Source organism: Tursiops truncatus, chromosome 2 (assembly GCF_011762595.2).
Source record: "Tursiops truncatus isolate mTurTru1 chromosome 2, mTurTru1.mat.Y, whole genome shotgun sequence".
NCBI lineage: Eukaryota > Metazoa > Chordata > Mammalia > Artiodactyla > Delphinidae > Tursiops > Tursiops truncatus.
In genome coordinates, this window is record NC_047035.1 from 158,906,655 (window position 1) to 158,925,248 (window position 18,594).

Genomic DNA, 18,594 nt, shown 5'->3' on the forward strand with positions numbered 1-18,594 from the left:
ATTCTCCTTAAACAAAACTATTTTCTCCTCTGAGCCAAATTTTTTTTTCTGAAATAAGAAAAATATGAAAATGAAATGTAAACGTGAACATGAAAATATACAACATGTATATATAACTTTTGGTTGTGTTGCAAAGTCCCTTTTCTCACTTTATAATAAACAAGACATTCAAATGTAAAAGTATGTAATAAAATCATTGTGTGTCTTTTGTTGACTGAACTGTCACTAAAATGCACCAAAACCACAGTGCATTCCTCCTTTTAAAACTCTACTTTTTAGTGCCATTTGCACAGCAAGCTTCATTAGCATTGATTTCTACGATGAACTTTGAAATACACATTGGTTCAGGCTAATAACCAGATTTGTCAGTCCTTTGTGGCCAGTCCCACCGTCGGTGGCCACAGTTATACTGTAGTTTTATTCTAAGGTTTCCGTCAAAAGTATGAACCACTAGCATGGAAAGGAGGGATACAAACAACTTTTATAACTTTGGGGATAAATTTATTGGTAATGACAAGGTAAACAATAAAAATGTAATTTCTTATGTTATTGGAGCTTAAGGAAAAAAAATCAGTGTTTTTAGAAGGTACTGTAGATGTGACTGTAATGTTTATTGGATGTAGTGATGAGTGACAATTAGTAATAATGTGCAGCTTTGGGTAAAAGAAAGCAATTGAGAACTGGCATTTATGATTTGTTCCTCATGCCACTAAGCATTTCTTCTGAGCCATTGACTTCTCAGAAATTGACTCCAGTCAACATGAGTTTCTGTGTAATTTGGAACAAAAGAGTATTCAAATACGTATGGACCCATCAATAATACGTCGAAACTGATGTGTAAGTAGTTTGGGGAGATTATCTAGGTTTCGTGCTTCCCTTGAGAAGAGACTGTTCCTATTCTCTTTTTCTGATGGCTTAACAGTGCCACACTTTCCAACCTCAGTAAGCAAGAATAGTTTCACTTTTAGCCAACCACAGGGTTCAATCATTTTTAAACCAATCCAAATCACTCCCTTTGGTTTCAACAGGTTCTCCAAATTCAGAAGTTTTGGCTTTATTTCTAATATAGCCCCTCAAATTTCTTTGGGTTCCCAAACTTCAAGACTTGTGTGAATGCCCACTCACCCTGAATATTACCTATGATTAGGTGATTGTCCGATGGTGACCAAATATAGTAGTAAAGTGGGTTGTGAGATAAGTGATCCTAATTGAGCTTCAAAATAATACCCCACTGAGTTGAAGAAAGAAGTCATTTCCCTCTCTTGAAAGTTTTTCTGGCTGAATAGAGTCAAAAAGACAGTATGGTGCAAAGAATAAAATTATCTCTGAACTTATAAACTTTTCTATTGTGGATATCTAGTATTTCATGGTATCAGCTTCTATAATGCCATCCTCGACTGTCGTATTTGCTCCTAAATGAATAAGTAGACTACAGTAAAAAATCCACTATAAATTTAGATAAATGTGACATTAGAATTTGAGTTCCTACTTCTCTTATGGGTGTTACAACTTACATAAGTATAATACAATATTGAAACCAGGAAGTTGACATTGATACCACCTGTGTGTATAGTTCTGTGTCATCTTATCACATGTGTAGATTCATGTAACCACCACTGCAATCAAGAAACAGAATTATTTCATCACAAGTATCTCCTTTTATAGTCCCACTCACCCCTTGCTTACAGATTAGCACCATTAATCTGTTCACCGTGTCTATAATTTTGTCATTTCAATAATGTTACATAAACGAAATCTTTTTTTTTTACATCTTTATTGGACTATAATTGTTTTAAACTGGTGTGTTAGTTTCTGCTTTATAACAAAGTGAATCAGTTATACATATACATATGTTTCCATATCTCCTCCCTCTTGCATCTCCCTCCCACCCTCCCTATCCCACCCATCCAGGCGGTCACAAAGCACGGAGCTGATCTCCCTGTGCTATGTGGCTGCTTCCCACTAGCTATCGATTTTACGTTTGGTAGTGTATATATGTCCATGCCACTCTCTCACTTTGTCACAGCTCACCCTTCCCCCTCCCCATATCCTCAAGTCCGTTCTCTAGTAGGTCTGTGTCTTTATTCCTGTCTTACCCCTAGGTTCTTCATGACATTTTTTTTTCTTACATTCCATATATATGTGTTTAGCATATGGTATTTGTCTTTCTCTTTCTGACTTATTTCACTCTGTATGACAGACTCTGGGTCCATCCACCTCAGTACAAATAACTCAATTTCATTTCTTTTTATGGCTGAGTAATATTCCATTGTATATATGTGCCACATCTTCTTTATCCATTCATCCGATGCTGGACACCTAAGTTGTTTCCATCTCCTATCTATTGTAAACAGAGCTGCAATGAACATTTTGGTACATGACTCTTTTTGAATTATGGTTTTCTCAGGGTGTATGCCCAGTAGTGGGATTGCTGGGTCATATGGTAGTTCTATTTTTAGTTTTTTAAGGAACCTCCATACTGTTCTCCATAGTGGCTGTACCAATTCACATTCCCACCAGCAGTGCAAGACTGTTCCCTTTTCTCCACACCCTCTCCAGCATTTATTGTTTCCAGATTTTTTGATGATGGCCACTCTGACCAGTGTGAGATGATATTTCATTGTAGTTTTGATTTGCATTTCTCTAATGATTAATGAGGTCGAGCATTCTTTCATGTGTTTGTTGGCAATATGTTCTTTGGAGAAATGTCTATTTAGGGCTTCTGCCCATTTTTGGATTGGGTTGTTTGTTTTTTTCTTATTGAGCTGCATGAGCTGCTTGTAAATTTTGGAGATTAATCCTTTGTCAGTTGCTTCATTTGCAAATATTTTCTCCCATTCTGAGGGTTGTCTTTTGGTCTTGTTTATGGTCTCCTTTGCTGTGCAAAAGCTTCGAAGTTTCATTAGGTCCCATTTGTTTATTTTTGTTTTTATTTCCATTTCTCTAGGAGGTGGGTCCAAAAGGACCTTGCTGTGATTTATGTCATAGAGTGTTCTGCCTATGATTTCCTCTAAGAGTTTGATAGTTTCTGGCCTTACATTTAGGTCTTTAATCCATTTTGAGCTTATTTTTGTGTATGGTGTTAGGGAGTGATCTAATCTCATACTTTTACATGTACCCTGTCCAGTTTTCCCAGCACCACTTATTGAAGAGGCTGTCCTTTCTCCACTGTACATTCCTGCCTCCTTTATCAAAGATAAGGTGACCATATGTGCATGGGTTTATCTCTGGGCTTTCTATCCTGTTCCATTGATCTATATTTCTGTTTTTGTGCCAGTACCATACTGTCTTGATTACTGTAGCTTTGTAGTATAGTCTGAAGTCAGGGAGCCTGATTCCTCCAGCTCCGTTTTTCGTTCTCAAGATTGCTTTGGCTATTCAGGGACTTTTGTGTTTCCATACAAATTGTGAAATTTTTTGTTCTAGTTCTGTGAAAAATGCCAGTGGTAGTTTGATAGGGATTGCATTGAATCTGTAGATTGCTTTGGGTAGTACAGTCGTTTTCACAGGGTTGATTCTTCCAATCCAAGAACACGGTATATCTCTCCATCTATTTGTATCATCTTTAATTTCTTTCATCAGTGTCATAATTTTCTACATACAGGTCTTTTGTCTCCTTAGGTAGGTTTATTCCTAGATAGTTTATTCTTTTTGTTGCAGTGGTAAATGGGAGTATTTTCTAGATTTCACTTTCAGATTTTTCATCATTAGTGTATGGGAATGCCAGGGACTTCTGTGCATTAATTTTGTATCCTGCTACTTTACCAAATTCATTGATTAGCTCTAGTAGTTTTCTGGTAACATCCTTAGGATTCTCTATGTATAGTATCATGTCATCTGCAAACAGTGACAGCTTTACTTCTTCTTTTCCGATTTGGATTCCTTTTATTTCCTTTTCTTCTCTGATTGCTATGGCTAAAACTTCAAAAACTATGTTGAATAAGAGTGGTGAGAGTGGGCAACCTTGTCTTGTTCCTGATCTTAGTGGAAATGCTTTCAGTTTTTCACCATTGAGGACGATGTTGGCTGTGGGTTTGTCATATATTGCCTTTATTATGTTGAGGAAAGTTCCCTCTATGCCTACTTTCTGCAGGGTTTTTACCATAAATGGGTGTTGAATTTTGTCAAAAGCTTTCTCTGCATCTATTGAGATGATCATATGGTTTTTCTCCTCCAACTTGTTAATATGGTGTATCACGTTGATTGATTTGTGTATATTGAAGAATCCTTGCATTCCTGGAATAAACCCCACTTGATCATGGTGTATGATCCTTTTAATGTGCTGTTGGACTCTGTTTGCTAGTATTTTGTTGAGGATTTTTGCATCTATGTTCATCAGTGATATTGGCCTGTAGTTTTCTTCCTTTGTGACATCCTTGTCTGGTTTGATATCAGGGTGATGGTGGCCTCGTAGAATGCGTTCCTCCCTCTGCTATATTTTGGAAGAGTTTGAGAAGGATAGGTGTTAGCTCTTCTCTAAATGTTTGATAGAATTCGCCTGTGAAGCCATCTGGTCCTGGGCTTTTGTTTGTTGGAAGATTTTTAATCACAGTTTCAATTTCAGTGCTTGTGATTGTTCTGTTCATACTTTCTACTTCTTCCTGATTCAGTCTTGGCAGGTTGTGCATTTCTAAGAATTTGTCCATTTCTTCCAGGTTGTCCATTTTATTGGCATAGAGTTGCTTGTAGTAATGTCGCATGATCTTTTGTATTTCTGCAGAGTCAGTTGTTACTTGTTCTTTTTCTTTTCTAATTCTATTGATTTGAGTCTTCTCCCTTTTTTTCTTGATGAGTCTGGCTAATGGTTTATCAATTTTGTTTATCTTGTCAAAGAACCAGCTTTTAGTTTTATTGATCTTTGCTATCGTTTCCTTCATTTCTTTTACATTTATTTCTGATCTGATCTTTATGATTTCTTTCCTTCTGCTAACTTTGGGGTTTTTTTTTTTTTTTTTTTTTTTTTTTTTTGGCGGTATGCGGGCCTCTCACTGTTGTGGCCTCTCCCGTTGAGGAGCACAGGCTCCAGATGCACAGGCTCAGCGGCCATGGCTCATGGGCCCAGCCACTCTGTGGCATGTGGGATCTTCCCGGATCGGGGCACGAACCCGTGTCCCCTGCATCGGCAGGTGGACTCTCAACCACTGCGCCACCAGGGAAGCCCTGGGGGGTTTTTTTGTTCTTCTTTCTCTAATTGCTTTAGGTGCAAGGTTAGGTTGTTTATTCAAGATGTTTCCTGTTTCTTAAGGTAGGATTGTATTGCTATAAACTTCCCTCTTGAACTGCTTTTGCTGCATCCCATAGATTTTGGGTCATCGTATCTCCATTGTCATTTGTTTCTAGGTATTTTTTGATTTCCTCTTTGATTTCTTCAGTGATTACTTCGTTATTAAGTAGTGTATTGTTTAGCCTCCATGTGTTTGTATGTTTTACAGATCATTTCCTGCAGTTGATATCTAGTCTCATAGCATTGTGGTCGGAAAAGATAATTGATACAATTTCAGTTTTCTTAAATTTACCAAGGCTTGATTTGTGACCCAAGATATGATCTATCCTGGAGAATGTTCCATGAGCACTTGAGAAAAATGTGTATTCTGTTGTTTTTGGATGGAATGTCCTAAAAATATCAATTAAGTCCATCTTGTTTAATGTATCATTTAAAGCTTGGGTTTCCGTATTTATTTTCATTTTGGATGATCTGTCCATTGGTGAAAGTGGGGTGTTAAAGCCCCCTACTATGAATGTGTTACTGTCGATTTCCCCTTTTATGGCTGTTAGTATTTGCCTTTTGTATTGAGGTGCTCCTATGTTGGGTGCATAAATATTTACAATTGTTATATCTTCTTCTTGGATCGATCCCTTGATCATTATGTAGTGTCCTTCTTTGTCTCTTCTAATAGTCTTTATTTTAAAGTCTATTTTGTCTGATATGAGAACTGCTACTCCAGCTTTCTTTTGGTTTCCATTTGCGTGGAATATCTTTTTCCATCCCCTTACTTTCAGTCTGTATGTGTCTCTAGGTCTGAAGTGGGTCTCTCATAGACAGCATATATATGGGTCTTGTTTTTATATCCATTCACCCAGTCTGTGTCTTTTGGTGGGAGCATTTAATCCATTTACATTTAAGGTAATTATCGATATATATGTTCCTATTCCCATTGTCTTAATTGTTTTGGGTTTGTTGTTGTAGGTCTTTTCCTTCTCTTGTGTTTCTTGCCTAGAGAAGTTCCTTTAGCATTTATTGTAAAGCTGGTTTGGTGGTGGTGAACTCTCAGCTTTTGCTTGTCTGTAAAGGTTTTAATTTCTCCATCAAATCTGAATGAGATCCTTGCTGGGTAGAGTAATCTTGGTTGTAGGTTTTTCTCCTTCATCACTTTAAATATGTCCTGCCAGGCCCTTCTGGCTTGCAGAGTTTCTGCTGAAAGATCAGCTCTTAACCTTATGGGGATTCTCTTGTGTGTTATTTGTTGTTTTTCCCTTGCTGCTTTTAATATGTTTTCTTTGTATTTAATTTTTGACAGTTTGATTAATATGTGTCTTGGCATATTTCTCCTTGGATTTATCCTGTGTGGCACTCTCTGTGCTTCCTGGACTTGATTAACTATTTCTTTTCCCAAATTAGGGAACTTTTCAACTATAATCTCTTCAAATATTTTCTCAGTCCCTTTCTTTTTCTCTTCTTCTTCTGGAACCGCTATAATTCGAATGTTGGTGCGTTTAATGTTGTCCCAGAGGTCTCTGAGACTGTCCTCAGTTCTTTTCATTCTTTTTTCTTTATTCTGCTCTGCAGTAGTTATTTCCACTATTTTATCTTCCGGGTCACTTATCCGTTCTTCTGCCTCAGTTATACTGCTATTGATCCCATCTAGGGTATTTGTAATTTCATTTATTGTGTTGTTCATCGTTGTTTGTTTCATCTTTAGTTCTTCTAGGTCCTTGTTAAATGTTTCTTGCATTTTGTATATTCTATTTCCAAGATTTTGGATCATCCTTACTATCATTATTCTGAATTCTTTTTCAGGTAGACTGCCTGTTTCCTCTTCATTTGTTAGGTCTGGTGGGTTTTTATCTTGTTCCTTCATCTGCTGTGTGTTTTTCTGTCTTCTCATTTTGCTTATCTTACTGTGTTTGGGGTCTCCTTTTCGCAGGCTGCAGGTTCGTAGTTCCCATTGTTTTTGGTGTCTGTCCCCAGTGGCTAAAGTTGGTTCAGTGGGTTGTGTAGGCCTCCTGGTGGGGGGAAGTAGTGCCTGTGTTCTGGTGGATGAGGCTGGATCTTGTCTTTTGGTGGGCAGGTCCACGTCTGTTGGTGTGTTTTGGGTGTCTGTGGACTTATTATGATTTTAGGTAGCCTCTCTGCTAATGGGTGGGGTTGTGTTCCTGTCCTGCTAGTTGTTTGGCATAGGGTGTCCAGCACTGTAGCTTGCTGGTCGTTGAGTGAAGCTGGGTGCTGGTGTTGAGATGGAAATCTCTGGGAGATTTTCGCCGTTTGATATAACGTGGAGCTGGGAGGTCTCTTGTGGACCAGTGTCCTGAAGTTGGCTCTCCCACCTCAGAGGCACAGCACTGACTCCTGGCTGCAGCACCAAGAACCTTTCATCCACATGGCTCAGAATAAAAGGCAGAGAAAGTAGAAAGAAGAAAGAAAGAGGATAAAATAAAATAAAATAAAAAATAATTAAGAAAAAAAATTTTTTAAGTAAAAAAACCTTACAGATAGAACCCCAGGACATATGGTGAAAGCAAAGCTATACAGACAAAATCTCACACAGAAGCATACACATACACACTCACAAAAAGAGGAAAAGGGAAGAAAATCATAAATCTTGCTCTGAAAGTCCACCTCCTCAATTTGGGATGATTCGTTGTCTATTCATGTATTCCACAGGTGCAGGGTACATCAAGTTGATTGTGGAGCTTTAATCCGCTGCTCCTGAGGCTGCTGGGAGAGGTTTCCCTTTCTCTTCTTTGTTCGCACAGCTGCCGGGGCTCAGCTTTGGATTTGGCCCCGCCTCTGCGTGTAGGTCGCCGGAGGGCGTCTGTTCTTCGCTCAGGCAGGACGGGGTTAAAGGAGCCGCTGATTCAGGGTCTCTGGCTCACTCAGGCCGGAGGGGAGGGAGGGGCACGGAGTGCGGGGCGGGCCTGCGGCGGCAGAGGCCGGCATGACGTTGGCGCGCCGTGCGTTTTCCCAGGGAAGTTGTCCCTGGATCACGGGACCCTGGCAGTGGCGGGCTGCACAGGCTCCCCAGAAGGGAGGTGTGGAGAGTGACCTGTGCTTGCACACAGGCTTCTTGGTGGCGGCAGCAGCAGCAGCCTTAGCGTCTCATGCCCATCTCTGGGGTCCGCGCTGTTAGCCGCGGCTTGAGCCCGTCCTAGGAGCTCCTTTACGCAGCGCTCTTAATCCCTTCTCCTCGCGCACCAGGAAACAAAGAGGGAAGAAAATGTCTCTTGCCTCTTCGGCAGCTCCAGACTTTTCCCCGGCCTCCCTCCTGGCTAGCCGTGGTGCACTAACCCCCTGCAGGCTGTGTTCACGCCGCCAACCCCAGTCCTCTCCCTGCGCTCCGACCGAAGCCCGAGCCTCAGCTCCCAGCCCCGCCCGCCCCGGCGGGTGAGCAGACAAGCCTCTCCAGCTGGTGAGTGCCGGTCGGCCCTGATCCTCTGTGCGGGAATCTCTCCGCTTTGCCCTCTGCACCCCTGTTGCTCCGCTCTCCTCCGCGGCTCCGAAGCTTTTCCCCTCCGCCACCCGCAGTCTCCGCCCGCGAAGGGGCTCCTGGTGTGTGGACACTTTTCCTCCTTCACAGCTCCCTCCCGCTGGTGCAGGACCCGTCCCTATCCTTCCGTCTCTGTTTATTCTTTTTTCTTTTGCCCTACCCAGGTACGTGGGGAGTTTCTTGCCTTTTGGGAGGTCTGAGGCCTTCTGCCAGCGTTCAGTAGGTGTTCTGTAGGAGTTGTTCCACGTGTAGATGTATTTCTGGTGTATCTGTGGGGAGGAAGGTGATCTCTGCGTCTTACTCTTCTGCCATCTTCCCCCTCTCCTCCATAAATGAAATCTTATAGTATGTGACCTTTTGAGATTGACTTTTTCTTTCACATAGCACAATACCCCTGAGATCGATTCAAGTTGCCGTGTGTAATGGTAGTCTGTTTATTTCTATTACTGAGTAGTATTCTGTGCTGTGGATGTTTCTTCAACCATTCACCTATCATAAGATATTTCGGTTATTTCCAGTTTTTGAATATTAGAAATAAAGTGTTTAGGAACAATTGTGTACAGGTTTTTGCATGGACTTGAGTTTTCATTTCTTTGGGATAAATGCCCGGGAATGCAATTGCTGAGTGGTATAAGTACATGTCTAGTTTTGTAAGAAACTGCCAGACTAGTTTCCATGATGGCTGTACGATTTTACCTTTTCAACAGCAGTGTGTGAGAGATCCAGTTTCCCTGCATTCTTGCCAGCATTTGGTAGCATCATTGTTTTATTTTAGCTGATCTAAGAGGTGTGTAGTGACAGCTCTTTCTGATCTTAATCTGCATTTCCCTAATGGCTGCTGATGTTGAACATCTTTTCATGTACCTATTTGTCATCTGTATATTCTTTTCAGAGAAATATTGCTTCATGTCTTTTGCCCTTCTAATTGCATTGTTTTCTCATTGTTGAGTTTTGAGTGTTCTTTATATATTCTGGACATGAGTCCTTTGTCAAATATGTGGTTTGCAAATATTTTCTCCTAGTCTGTACTTGTCGTTTCATTCTCTTAATATTTTTACAGAGAAAATGCTTTAATTTTGATGATGTCCAGTTTATCTGGTTTTTCTTTTATGGATCATGCTTTGGTATCATTTATAAGAATTCTTCACCATTGCTAGGTCCTAAAATTTTTCTTCTATAGTTTTACATTTAAATTTGTGATCCATTTTGAGTTAATTTTTGTATAAGGCATGAAGTTTAAATTCAATGTGGGTTTTGTTCTGTTGTGTTTTGTTTTCATTTTTGCCTATGGATGTCTAATTGCTTCAGCACTATTTGTTGAAAAGGCTGTTTTATTTCATTTAATTGCTTTTGTACCATTATGAGAAATCAGTTGGCCATACTTGTTGGATATTTCTGGGTTCTTTATTCTGTTCTATTGATCTAAGTGTCTATCACTCTGCAGAAACCACACCATCTTGATTATTACAGGTGTATTACCAGTCTTGCAATCAGGAAGTGTGATTCCTCCCACGTTATTGTTCTCTTCACAATTGTTTAGCTGTTCTATCCTTTGCCTTTTCATATAAATTTAAAAATAATCTTGTCTATATTTACTAGAATCTTGTTGAGTTTTTTCTAGGAATTACATTAAAACTACACATCAGCTTGGGGAGAACTGACTTTACTATGTCGAGTCTTTCATCCGTGAATACCATTTGTTTCTCCAGGTTTTAGATCTTCCTTGATTTCTTTCATCATCATTGTATAGTTTCCGGCATGTAAGTCCTGTACATGTTATGTTAGGTTTACATCTATGTATTTTATGCATATCTATAAACCAACCATTATAATCTAAGTATTTCATTTTTTATTGATTGTAACTGACATTGTATTTTTAATTTTGGCATCTGTGTTCATTGCCAGCGTATAGAAATACAATGGATTTTTGTATACTAATGTTGTGTCCTGTGACCTTACTGAACTTTCTTTATAGTTCTAGGAGATTTTTGTAGATTCCTTGGGACTTTCTACAAAGACCATCATGTTATCTACAAATAAGAACAGTTTTATTTCTTCCTTTCCAACCTGTATGCCATTTATTTCCTTTTCTAGGCTTGTTTCATTGTCTAGAATTCCCAGCATCCTGTTGAATTACAGTGGTGGGAGCAGGCATCCTTACCTTGTTCCTAATATTAAGGGAAAGCATTCAGTCTTTCTCGATTATGTTACCAGTAGGTTTTTTATAGATGCTTTTTATCAAGGTTAGGAAGTTAGTTCTGCTCTATTACTAGTTTTTTGAGGATTTCTGTCATGAGGGTGTTGAATTTTGTCAGATGCATTTTCTGCATCAGTTGATATAAGCATGTGATTTTTCTTCTTTAGCCTATTAATATGATGTATTACATTGATTGATTTTTCAATACTGAACCAGCCTTGCATTCCTGCAATAGAGATCACTTGGTCATGGTGTGTAATTCTTTTTATATATTTCCAAATTCTATTTGCTAATATTCTGTTAAGAAATTTTGTTTCTATATTCATGAGAAATGTTGACCTGTAGTTTTCTTTTTTATTATTGGACTGATTTTTCATCTGATTTTTTATCTTTTTTGTATTCTTTTGAATACATTTATGTATCGTTTATGCTAGCAGTGGTCTACTTCAAGTATGAAAAAGGTAAATAACTTTGCAATAAAATATTAAGCACAGCTGAAAGTATTGCTTTTTATAGATAAGACTTCACTTTTAAGTTAACATTTAAATTTGTAAGTATGTAAGAGAAATATTATTTTTCCATCAGAAGTTATCAAAATTCTGTCAAGGGTAGTTGAATTATCTTCAGCTAACTAAGATCATCTTAGAACATATATTATTTCAATAGGTTGAAGAGGACTTTGTACCAAGTAGCTTAATAAAATCTTAGGAAATATTTAAACATATCTTCAGTAAAAGGGGTTATTTAAGGTCTGTTTCTTAGTTATAACACAGGCAAGTTTTATTTCAAAATTTGATTAGATACATGCCTTCTTGTCCTTTATCTCAGGATTTGCCAGTTCTGTATACATCACATAAAATCAAAGTCACTATCATTAAACTGAGATCTTCTTTTGCCATTAATAAAGAATTGTGGTGTGGATGCATGGTTAAGCTTCATAGTTTGTTGAATGTGTATGGTATATTTGTAATGAGTAAGACTGTACATGGTGCACCCACACGTAAATGTATACATATATAGAATATGTGTGTGTAACTTTTCAAAAAGTAACTTTTTGCCTCAAAAAATTTCATGAGTAAAACCCAAGTGGATGCCTAAAACTATTCCTAGTGAACTTTAAAAGCTAGTTAATAAGTGATAATTTAAATTAAGATGTAAATCATGACTATGTCTTACTGATATGAACAAAGCTATCTGAAATGATAATTTTTGAGCCTCCATGACATTACCTTGACAATCTAGAATGAATATAACATCGTTTATCCTATCTATCTTCTTAGAACTACATGAAATAATAGGTATTTTACAACGTATTTTGAGGAATGTTTCTATATGCAGTTTTTAGGAAAGGCATAGTTTCTCTTGTTCCAACTTGCTCTAATTTTACAGGATTCAAGCGAAAACTCGAGAATTTAGGGAGCGACAGGCTCGGGAGCGTGACTATGCTGAAATCCAAGATTTTCATCGGACATTTGGCTGTGATGATGAGTTGATGTACGGGGGAATTTCTTCCTATGAAGGTTCCATGGCTCTCAGCACCAGACCCCAGAGCCCGAGAGAAGGGCATATGATGGATGCTTTGTATGCCCAAGTGAAGAAGCCGCGGAATTCCAAACCTTTACCTGCAGACAGGTAGGCTCCTGGAGCAGTCAAGGTATTGCTTCCAAATCAACTTTTATATAGTTGTGACAAGGGAGTAGATTGTTCATCAATTCTCCACAACTAGAACTGCCTTTTATTAATGGCCTTTAAAAAACCCTTGTGTCTAAGAGTATTGAGTTTACACAAATCGAAGCCTAATGGAAGAACAGTAGAGATTTTGATAGCTTGTCTCATGATCCCAAAATATGTCATCTTGTTTTAAAATGGTTTCAGATGGGAGAACTAACCTGTAGTTTATAACTCACATAAGAAGCAAACTTGAAACTATGGTTCTTCTATTTAAGGCATATTTCCTTTTACTGCTAGGAGAGCCTCTAGTCGTGGTAGTTAAATAGATGGGCAATGACATGATTTCTTCCAATTATGATTGATTTGGGCCACTTTTTTTTTTTTTTTTTTTTTGGTGACATGATTTCATATCATGAAAGAATTAGTGAATGAGATGTATAGTATAGTCAGTCTTCAAATTGCTTGTTAATAGCCACAGACCACAGGTCTGACTGTGTATATTAGTGTAGCACAGAGGAGTGCAATGCCGACCCTATGTTAATGGTTATATATTTATTTCAAATTTTATCTGAAACAATTTAGAAACAGATCTTCAGCTCCTTCATTTATGTATTCAAGCACCATATAAAGTTTAGTTCGTGAAGAAAATAATATTCATTTCTTTTTATTTGGAACACATGCATGCTATCTTCATAAACAATACACTCATTCCATCCCATCTTATAGTGATGTCTTGTAATCATTGCTATATTGTGAAGCTAGGCTTTAAAAATAGTAGGTCTCACTTCAAACTAGGGGTTCTTTAGCACACATCAGATACCTGGAGGGCTTCTTAAAACACAGTTGGATTAACCCTTCCCCAGAATTTTGATTCCGTAGGACTGCAGTGGAGCCTGAGAATTTGCATTTCTAACAAGTTCCCGGGTCTGATGCTGGTGCTATACTTTATGAACCCCTACAAGACTAGAGATGCGTTGGAATTCCTTTGTCTCTAGCGCCCATGTGCTATTTGGCTGCTTTATTTTACAAGCTGTCTATGTTTTAGCTACTTACTTGCAGCTTTTTTTAATAAAGGTTTGCAAAGGCAACAGGTAACCCTCAGGCAAACCCAGATAGAAGCGTTTTAAAGAGTAGCAAAAGGAGAAGCAGATCTTAGGGAAAGCTAGTCAGATTGTTGTTCTGTTCTTTCTTTTTTGTTTGGTTTTGTGTGGTTTTAGGGCTTTAAAACATTGTTTTATGAAGATCTATTTGGTGTTGATCGTAATGAGTGAGCCTTGTAAGTTGCCATAGGAGGCTTATGGTTTATTTAAACCCCTTTGGTGTTCACTGTGCTTATTATCTAATATGGATGTATCAGGAGTCAAAGAGTAAGGTGATTAACAGCGAGTGACATTTTCTTAAAAAACTTTTGCTAGGTTTTTGCCGTACTTGTGGAAGCTGTTTGTCAAAGGTCAAATCTCACTTGAAGGCCATGGATGCCCCATGGAAAGTGTTTTCTTGGGAGAAGACACACCAGCAACACTGGCACTGCCAGTTAGTAACTCCTGGAGGAGCTAAAAGAAAATTAGTTAACGTGTTATTGATCATTGGTAAAAATATTGATCATTTTCAGCACCTTCCGCATCTAGTTTGAAAATCTAAAAGATAGTGACTTATAGTGATTATTCACATGACTCAGAAATTCCCCCTGACAGAGCTGGGAGTCAGAAGGGGTCTCTCCAGCTCCTGGCATCCAGAAATGGTTGCTTTAAACCCCCGTTTAAACCCCAGTGCCCTACAAGAGTCTGAGCCTCCTGAAGATCTCTGCAGATTTTCAAAACCTTCTGTGTCCAGGGTCCTGACTACTAGGGTCCCCAGCATCCCAGCCTGCAGGCTCAGTTCTGCCCCAAGCTGACCTCAGACTGAAACTCAGCCTCCTGATTCATTTCCATCAAAATCCCACTCAGCAACACGTTCCGAGGAGGCTTTGGTCTTGGGGAGAAGAGCTCAGAATCACATCATACACGTCGGTGTGTTCAAAGCCCCTCTCAGCCTCACTCAGGCACATCCCAGACAACTGTGTGTCAGAGATTTTACAGTTCTATGTATTAGTGTCCCAGAAGGGTGATTGGACTACAGACTTTCTAAGACGTGTCCACCTCAAGAGAGATATAATTTATTTTTTTAAATGGATCACAGATATTTATGTTTTGTGTTTTTGTAATTATGATTTTTTCAGAGAATAAGCTGTCCATTGAACAATGATTTCACTAATCCAAAAAGTTGGGAATAATGGAACCTGTAAAGTATTTCTTCATCAACCTATAATTGCATTTGGTTTGGAAATAATGGCATCACCTCCATTGCCATTTTCTGTCAGAGTAAAAGCTGTAAAAAGAGTGTTTCTCAGACTTGAGTAGCCTAGAGACTCTTTACAAGATGATCTCTTGATACTGCCGCATAGAGTTAAATTGTTTTGATTATAATGTTACTTAAATATGTATAAAAATAAAATAGGGCCAAACTCCTTCTGTTTACGGCCATTATGTAACTATAAAACCAAACATCTTTACAAATTAAATACAAACAAAACAGTAAAACCATTGCATTCAAATGAACAACATTAATTTAATGTGGCCAATAAGGTTTTTTTAAAATCTAAAGTCTCACACAAATCATGAATACGGTGGTGGAGGCTCCGTGCCTGGTTCATTTCAGTTTGTTTGCTCCACAAGCCACGGGCTGACTCAGTTCAGCCATCGCTCTTCTCAGTTAGAGTCTGCAGTTCTTTTGCATGTCTGTATCCCATGACCTTTGACCCATGTGCTGCATCCACGCATCCTAATGCATGACGTCCAACCTGCTTCTCTTACCATTAACTCGAGACAGTAAAAGCAGCATTTCTTGGTGCCTCTGCGTCTGTAAACTTAAATTCAGACAGTGAAATAACACATAAGATGATCTAGAATATGCTTCTATTAACTTTCTAAAAAGTTAAATGATGGAAACATAAAACTTGAAACTCCTCAGAGAGAGTTTTGACCCCATAAAGAAACTCCCATCAACTAACTAAATTTCACCCGAGTTTGCCGTTGGTGTCAGATGAACTTTACTGTTCACATTTTTGGATTTCATGGGAAAATCACCAGTCCGTTGACAGTCTGAAGCGTAGCCTGAGTCTGTTCTGGGATTTTTATTGTTCAGTAAGAAAGCCATATTCTGAATTTCATTGCTTATAATTTTGATTGATCTAATGGAAATGTGGATCTGGTGGTCCCATGTGGAAATAACCAGGGATAATTTATTAAGTGCTGTGAATTTGATGTCAAACTGGGACACTTTCTCAATTTCCACGTATTATTTATAAAATGCTTTTTTACGATAGCTTCATACTCTGGCAATATTGTCCACGCCTGTTTAATTGGATTGACACACGAAATATTATCTGACAGTACCCTTTGGCCATTGTTACTACTATTTATTAATGCCCTTAGTAACATTCTGAGTTTTCATATTGGGTGGATGCCGGAGAAGTCACCCCTACCCTTCTGTTTTCTATAAATAACAAAGCTCAAACTCACAAAAGTGTTGGTGAACTTACTTTTATCCTGCTTATAACCAGAGACCTCAAAGATGTAGCTATTGTAAATGATTCCTAGTCCTACATCTCTTTGGTGGAGTGTATTGCCTGTGTGATTGCTGTGTCTTCTGATGCAGAGCCTCTGTGTTCGCACATTTCTCCCACCGTGGGAGACACTGCTAGTCGCCTACCCAGCACCTCTTCTCTCCCTCTTCCTTACCTAATAGGATCCCCATTTTGTTCAGGCTGGTAATGTGCCCAGCTTAAAATTTTCAATTTCCCGGGCTCCCTTGTAGTAAGAGGTGACCACATGACGTTATTGTGATGAATGAGCTAAGTGGGACTCATTTATAGGATCCACAGTCTCAGAGGATGGGACTTTCTGCCAAGCTAGGTTTTTCCTGATGAAAATAGAGCCGACTCAGCTTTTTCCCTTTGCCATTTTCCCTTCTCCCTGCCTGGATTTGGATGGTGCCCTTAGATGGGGCTCATCTAATAAGCCTGAGGATGAAGGCCACGTGGAGGAAGAGGGAAGCAGCCTGGTCCCTTGAGCAGTGGCTTCAGTCCCGGGATGCCCGCCCTCTGCTCCTGTTACCTGGGAACTGAGCCCTTCCTTACCTAAGTCTCCCTCTCTCAGGGTTCGTTTCATGCCCAACACCATTCTGAGTTTAGGGAATCATGCACACAAGAGTCCAAGGGAATCATCATCTTCATATCAAGGTTGTCTGCACATTGGAGAACTACCCCCTAGTCAAATCATTGCCACAATATTTTGTGAAATTAAGTAAGAATTGTGAGATTCTTCAGTGTCATTCAATAATCTCTTCTACCTTTCATTTTGCGAGCCTCTACTTAAAGAAATGTTATCAATCAAATGTCTGCTAGCATTTATCCTTTTTTAATTGATGTATTTTATAATTGACATACAATATCGTATTCGTTTTGGGTGTATGACACACTAATTCAACATTTGTACACATTGTGAAATGATCAGTGCAATATATACTTACCACGTGTCACCATGAAAAGTTAAAAATAATTGTTTCCCTTGTGATGAGAACTTTCAAGGTTTGCTCCCTTAGCAGCTTTCAAATTTGCAGTGCAGTGTTACTGACAGCATTTATCATTCTTAATTCTGATATACCACTCTCTCCTACCTCTATCAATAATCCTGTTATAAAATCAGAAACTCTTTTTTTTTAATTTCATTTATTTATTTATTTGGTTGCGCCGGGTCTTAGTTGCAGCACGCGGACTTCTTCGTTGCGGCATGCAAACTCTTAGTTGAGGCATGCATGTGGGATCTAGTTCCCTGACCAGGGATCGAACCCAGGCCCCCTGCATTGGGAGTGCAGAGTCTTACCCACTGCGCCACCAGGGAAGTCCCCTGTTATAAAATCAGAGGCAGCTAAGTGTGATGTCCAAGATACACACTGCCTGACTTTTGTTCTGGGTTCGTCCACCATTAGTGTGAACTCTGTGCTTCATTTTCCTCATCTGTAAAATGGGGATAATAGTGGTACTTACCTCATTAGGCTTGGTGTGGACTAAGTCTGTTAATATCTTCCAAGCACTTAGCACAGTGCCTGGTCCACAGTAAGCACTATTTAGGTGTTTGCTATTGGTATTATAAGTTGGGAAATGGGCACTTACTCTCAGGAAAGGACAGCATCCCCACCTGGATACAGAAACAAGTAAGGAATGAAAATGGAATGAATAAAGATGGTTTTATTCCTTATAATTAACATACATATAAAAGTGTGGGGATGCAGTTCTCTGATGCCCACAGTTCAGTCATCAAGTAGGTTGGTCATTAAGTATTCTCCATGAATCACATCATATCATGAACCGTTTCTTTTTAAATTAGGACTTATTGAGTTCAGTGTGAGGCATACCAGATGGCTTCTATAGTATAAATACTTGGAAGAAAAAGTAGATGGTGGGTACTGAAAAAATGCCTTATTTGAGAATGAGTTAGGGGGATAGTGGTGTCAGGACATGAGTCATCAATTTCAGTCTGTTTTTTGCGAATTTGAAGGTATTCGTTTTGTACTTTCATGGAAGTCTTTGAAGATCTTCCTGTTTTACTTTCATGAAAGTTTTGCTGATTCCAAGCTTCAGTGCTCCATAGAGATATAGAGGCTTGGACTTCTCAAACCTTGGCGAAAATGTTGACATTACTCTTTACGTCAGATTGTCTTCTGGTGGGCCAGGCAGGTAGGGATCATGCTCTTAAGAATTATGAAAGCCTGCATTCTAGAACAGTGATCTTTCAAATTTTGGCATGTATATCAAGAGCGTGGAGTGCTTCTCGCCAGTGTTGACCTCCACCCATTGGTATCCTGATGCAGTAGATCTGGCTGGGGACTAAGAACTCACATTTTCAACAAGCGCCTCAGTTGACTAATGCAGTTGGTCCATCCACCCTTTGAACAGTACTATTCTTGGGCTAATCAAAAACG

The 18,594-nt window shown here is 39.0% G+C and overlaps 1 protein-coding gene across 21 annotated transcripts in view; it reads left to right on the plus strand.

The window, feature by feature from the left end:
* PARD3 (par-3 family cell polarity regulator) overlaps positions 1 to 18,594 on the plus strand; it is a 676,268-nt gene that overhangs the window by 467,411 nt on the left and 190,263 nt on the right. For all 21 annotated transcript variants that reach the window (XM_033852393.2, XM_073801602.1, XM_033852392.2 and 18 more), the window contains one exon: positions 12,292 to 12,534. In XM_033852393.2, the coding sequence (XP_033708284.1) occupies positions 12,292 to 12,534 (243 nt within the window). The remainder of the gene's footprint in view (positions 1 to 12,291; positions 12,535 to 18,594) is intronic.